We start from the raw sequence: 5,047 nt of genomic DNA on the forward strand, positions 1-5,047 counted from the left end.
ATTCAGCCTGACCTGGCTGAACCCAGAACAACAGTTCTTGAACCGGAGGGTCGTAATTGTCTAGGGCCATTCCCGTGGGCTATACTATACCAAAACTTATTTCCTTCTCTCTCCTCCTCATGGCCTCTGCGGTCTCCTCGGGGTTGAACGCTCCCTCTGCCCACTAATGGTCTACCACATCCCCTGTTTCTAACAGGAATCTAGTACGATCCATATACGGCACGTACCCCCTGAATCTAGGATGCCACCAAGGCAAGGACCCGGCTGTCGCCACTACAGCAGACCCTGTGTTTGATGTGGTGTTTGAGAACCCTGAAGCATGAGATACAACAGAAATAGCGTAAGGGGTTACCCCACTGTTTATACTACATACATCTTCATCAATGTCCTTATTATCTATTAACATTTAATTCCCCCAAGACAGTCCTTCCAATCCGACGATGCAGCCATAGTCTTGGTGACTCGCAAGCTCCTCTTATTAGTGTACCGTTCTCGGGCGGACTGATCAGTTTCCCCAGGCAGAACCCCACCCTGGAAAACCAAAGGCAGTACCAGCACTCTGTCTCACAGCTAAAGATACTGAAGAATACCAGTGTAGTGAAAATGAACAATTTTAATGACACTAGCAATAAACCTCTGTCCTCTGCTCCTCGTGCTCTGTCCCAAGCACTCTACAGAGCACGAGGAGCAGAGGACATAGGTTTATTGCTTGTTCATTTTCACTACACTGGTATTCTTCAGTATCTTTAGCTGTGAGACAGAGAGTGCTGTTACTGCCTTTGGTTTGTTAGTACTTGTGAGGAGAATAAGGGTCCCTTCCTGTTCCGTGCACCCTGCAACCTTGCTTATTTTCTCAATCAGAGTGCTGTCTATCTCCCCCCTTTCCATCCTGGTCTAAGGGGTGTCCTTGGCAGAATTCTGCTCGGAAATTTCTGCAAAAGAAGGGCGGCACCCCTCACACATCATAACCCAACCTGTATGTCACAAACCCTATCCCAGCAGCCAATAGATCCCCTGCTCCAGAGATCAGTAAAGGTCTCACGCATGTGTAAGGCCCCTTCACCTGCTCGAGTGGGAGACTTTGAATAATGTGAATGTTAACACTGTGCTAATGGGCTCAATTACTGTTATGTTTGCATGTGATTACCTTACTGAATAACGCCTGTTCCTGTATTAGACAATGTCACGTTAATTACCCTAATTTAATGGAGCTTAGTGCATCTATCTCTAGGATAACAAAGCTATTATGTATCTTAACCCTTTCACAGTTGGAGAAGCCTGAAACTCTACATGACAATGACAGTAAAAAAAGTTACATTGTAGGGGTCAAATGAGCACAGGGAATTGTTGTATAAGTGACCTCTTTTATGTTATTGCACCTCCAGTATATACATGTTGCCAAGTTAAACTAAACTGCAACATCTTTAACATGATGACGCATTACTCGTGCAGACCTCAGTTGTCACATAAAAGCCTTGCAAACCATTGCATCTGTGCTTGATAAACCACTGAAAAGTGTAACAAAGCAAAAAGCACGTCAATTGTGGCATTGTTATACTTTGTCTGACTTTGAAGAGCTTGATGACAAGTCTGTAAAGATGCAGATATTAATCAGATGCTGCATAAAACTGCAGAGCAAATTATACTTCTTGTTTTTCCACATTTTGTCAGACAAAAAGAAAAATACGATTTTCTTTTTACATATCTGATTTATACGATTTTCTTTGTGTACATCCATCGCTTGCAAATGTTCTCATGCCTTTTAACGTTAATAACCGTTTGCTATCTTTTCCCCTTCTACTCACAAGTAATACTCACTTTAGAAACACTGCATGCCAGTGTAGCCTATGGGGAGGATGCCCCAATGTATTGTGTAACCCCAGTTATACACATCGCAAGATTTACTAATTTAATCACCTCGATACCTGCCCCAAAGTCCAGTGGTTTTTATTTCAGCATGTATAAAATAAGTGTTTTCTTTGGACGGCTGGCAAAATGTCACTAGAATATTGAGAATACAATTGTATTGCATGGTGTCTTCTGAACAGTTATGATGGATAGACATGTATCTATATTATAGTTTAGATATTCTGAAATAGTTTTTTTTTATTTCTTTGTGATTTATAGGATATTCATGGGATCATCTACAAAATCAAGCAAATGCAACCAAATGATGGAGAGATCTTGACATCCAGCTCAAATTAAATATACCAAGCTGCAAAGAAGATGACATAGATCTTACATAAATAATGATAAATATATCTTTTTTACACTTCAGATGAGACCATTTAATATACACAATATTTACTAATATACTAGCATCTTATTGTTTTAAAGGATTTTCATATTGGGGGCAAAAAAGTGGTCCATAAAAACGTTTTGGGAATTTTAGATTTGCTTTGTTAACATATTTTAAAGAAAAGCTACAACATTAAATAATATTTTAAAACTATATCTCATGTTCAATGTCTTTGTCCAATTGTAGAAAATGATCTTTAAAGATAAAATTCTTCTTGTAAGGTTTATTTTATTTTTTATTAGTGAAATACAGCGAAGAAAATAAATAAATGTGCCAACTTCCATAATGTCGTTGTAGAGGTAAAACTCATTCAGTGTATTTCTATTTTTTTTTACATTTTTTCATGAAAATAGGCTTGTAAAGAATGTTTTTTCCTAAGGGCTCCTTAAAGACACCTAATCTTCAGAATGTGTCATACCACAATACCGTCCTTTTTAAATACAGAATTTTTCTTGTCAAAAACAACATTTAGTCACCTTTTCATCAGTACTCAACAAATGTAGTTAATGACTTTTACCTCTACAATGATGATATATACATACACACATCTACACTGTGTTCAGGAAGAAAGAGACCCCTTTCGTTTTTCATCATTTTTTATATATTTCTCGCTCAATCCCAATTAACAAAATAAGTGGTTACAGAAATCTCCACGCAGGAGGTACTCACAGATGTGTGAAAAAAATCTATAAAAATATTTATTAATTCCGCTAACACAGCGGCACACAAAAGGTACAGGAGAAACGTCCGCCCCCCAACATAAATCTAGGAGAAAATAGTACCATTTTACTGGATTATCACTCAAATACCCACTCCACAATAGAGTCTTACTCCAGAGTCTCAATTATAAGGATTATTGAAATAATATGGAAAGAAGGATCCCAGCGGTCACTGCTAGCCTCTGTGAACTCAACCAAGCATGATTAATTCAAAAAAACTTTATTGAAACAAAAACATGGACATGAAAAAGCCTTTAACGCGTTTCATCCCGTGAAGGGACTTTATCTCTTTGATAAAGTCCCTTCACGGGATGAAACGCGTTAGGCCTCGTTCAGGGTGCCAGAGGCAGGAGTTGGAGGGAGAGCGTTCGGGAAGCAGGGCGGCAGTCTGCTGGGCGATGTGTGTTCATCCTCCCAGCAGACTTTTTCAGGAGGGGAGGGGGAGGGGCTACAGACGGCAGGTTAGGGATCCAAGTTGCAGTCATAAAATCATTCTCAAGACTGATTTCATTGGCTGCCGAGGTCCCAGTGACGCTGCTGCAGCTTCAAAAAAACTAATTTTTTGTTTATTGAAACTGTAGCCAGCGTCAACTCCGTACTTCGGAGACAGTGCAGCTGCTACCCTGACAACCAGTATTAAATTTGAATACATTGTGTCCCACGGCAGCTCGCACGGCAGCACGCCCTCCCTCAGAAGCCTGCACCCTGAACGAGGCCTTAGAGGTTTTTTCATGTCCATGTTTTTGTTTCAATAAAGTTTTTTTGAATTAATCATGCTTGGTTGAGTTCACGGAGGCTAGCAGTGACCGCTGGGATCCTTCTTTACATATACCTTTTACCCTGAGCAGCTGGAGCACGCAGGACACCATCGCAGCAGGAGACTCAGCTCTTTATCAACTCCACGGCAGATCTCACAGACAGACAGCTGAAGCTTACAGCACTTCGTTTGACACGGGAGCTCAGTAAGGGCAGCAGTTTCTGTTTTATTTGGGTCATTACTCGGCAGCATGTAGAAGAATGTGCAGCCTTGTTCTTTCCATCAGTCACTGCAATCTAGCCCCCACCCCGGTTTAGTCTATATACGTGTGCTTATCTACTTCATTATCCACTTATAATTGCTGCAGTGCTGTGTCCACTTCATTTCCACTTCACAGGATATCAAGGGACTGATTGTTTTATAGCAAGTTTGGAGCATCTGGATATTCCCGTTTTTCTATATTCGATTATTGAAATAAGATTGTATTTATTCCTAATTCATTGGAGCACCCAACTTCTTATCTGTATAGGAGAAAATAGTAACCTGATATACATGTAACGGGTATTCCCCCCCCCCCCAATCACAGATACGGTGTGGGTGCGGAGAACATACGGTGTTACCAGGTGTAGTGCTTTACCTGTTGGCTCGCAGGAGGGCTGAGCTTCCGCCACGGGGAACCTGGGGCAATTATATTAAGAGTAACACGGTACTCGGTGCAGCGCCTCCACCTGCGATGGTTCCTAGCAGAGCAGGAATTGTTCCTCGCAGGACACATACAATACTCACACACCTTAAGTATGATAACCAATACTGTTTACTTAAGGAAACATAACACTCCATAAACATGCACAGAATGACGAGTGTCCCTCTCGGGAGGAGACACTAACTAATGCGTCTCACAGGACGCTTCCCCAACACAGGATGATCCCACCCCGTGTCCATAGGATCCACACCCAATGTCCCGCACTCTTGTAGAGAGATAGGATATGGGTGACTGCGCAGTCACTATTAAACTAAGGGCCCGTTGGTGCACTTGTTGATATAAAGTACCTGTGGCGTGCTCGGATCCGCAACACTTCACAAAGGATCTGTTGACCGAAGAACACCGGAACCACCTCCAGGACGATCCCACCTGGAGAACTGCTGCAGCCGCAACGATGAACTGTGCCCACCTCGCTGCACGGAGGCGCAGCGCCCGCTGAGTCCCTAACTGACTCATAACTACGGGGACAATACTGTACTATAGGCCGTCCCTACAGCACAGCAACCTTG

General features: G+C 42.1%; 1 protein-coding gene across 3 annotated transcripts in view; it reads left to right on the plus strand.

The window, feature by feature from the left end:
• Positions 1–2,452, plus strand: part of SPEF2 (sperm flagellar 2) — a 245,736-nt gene extending 243,284 nt beyond the window's left edge. For all 3 annotated transcript variants that reach the window (XM_075588085.1, XM_075588094.1, XM_075588104.1), the window contains one exon: positions 2,128–2,452. In XM_075588085.1, the coding sequence (XP_075444200.1) occupies positions 2,128–2,205 (78 nt within the window). In that variant the 3' untranslated portion in view covers positions 2,206–2,452. The remainder of the gene's footprint in view (positions 1–2,127) is intronic.
• The last annotated feature ends 2,595 nt before the right edge of the window (positions 2,453–5,047 follow it).

This window comes from Ascaphus truei, chromosome 1 (genome assembly GCF_040206685.1).
Source record: "Ascaphus truei isolate aAscTru1 chromosome 1, aAscTru1.hap1, whole genome shotgun sequence".
Lineage (NCBI taxonomy): Eukaryota > Metazoa > Chordata > Amphibia > Anura > Ascaphidae > Ascaphus > Ascaphus truei.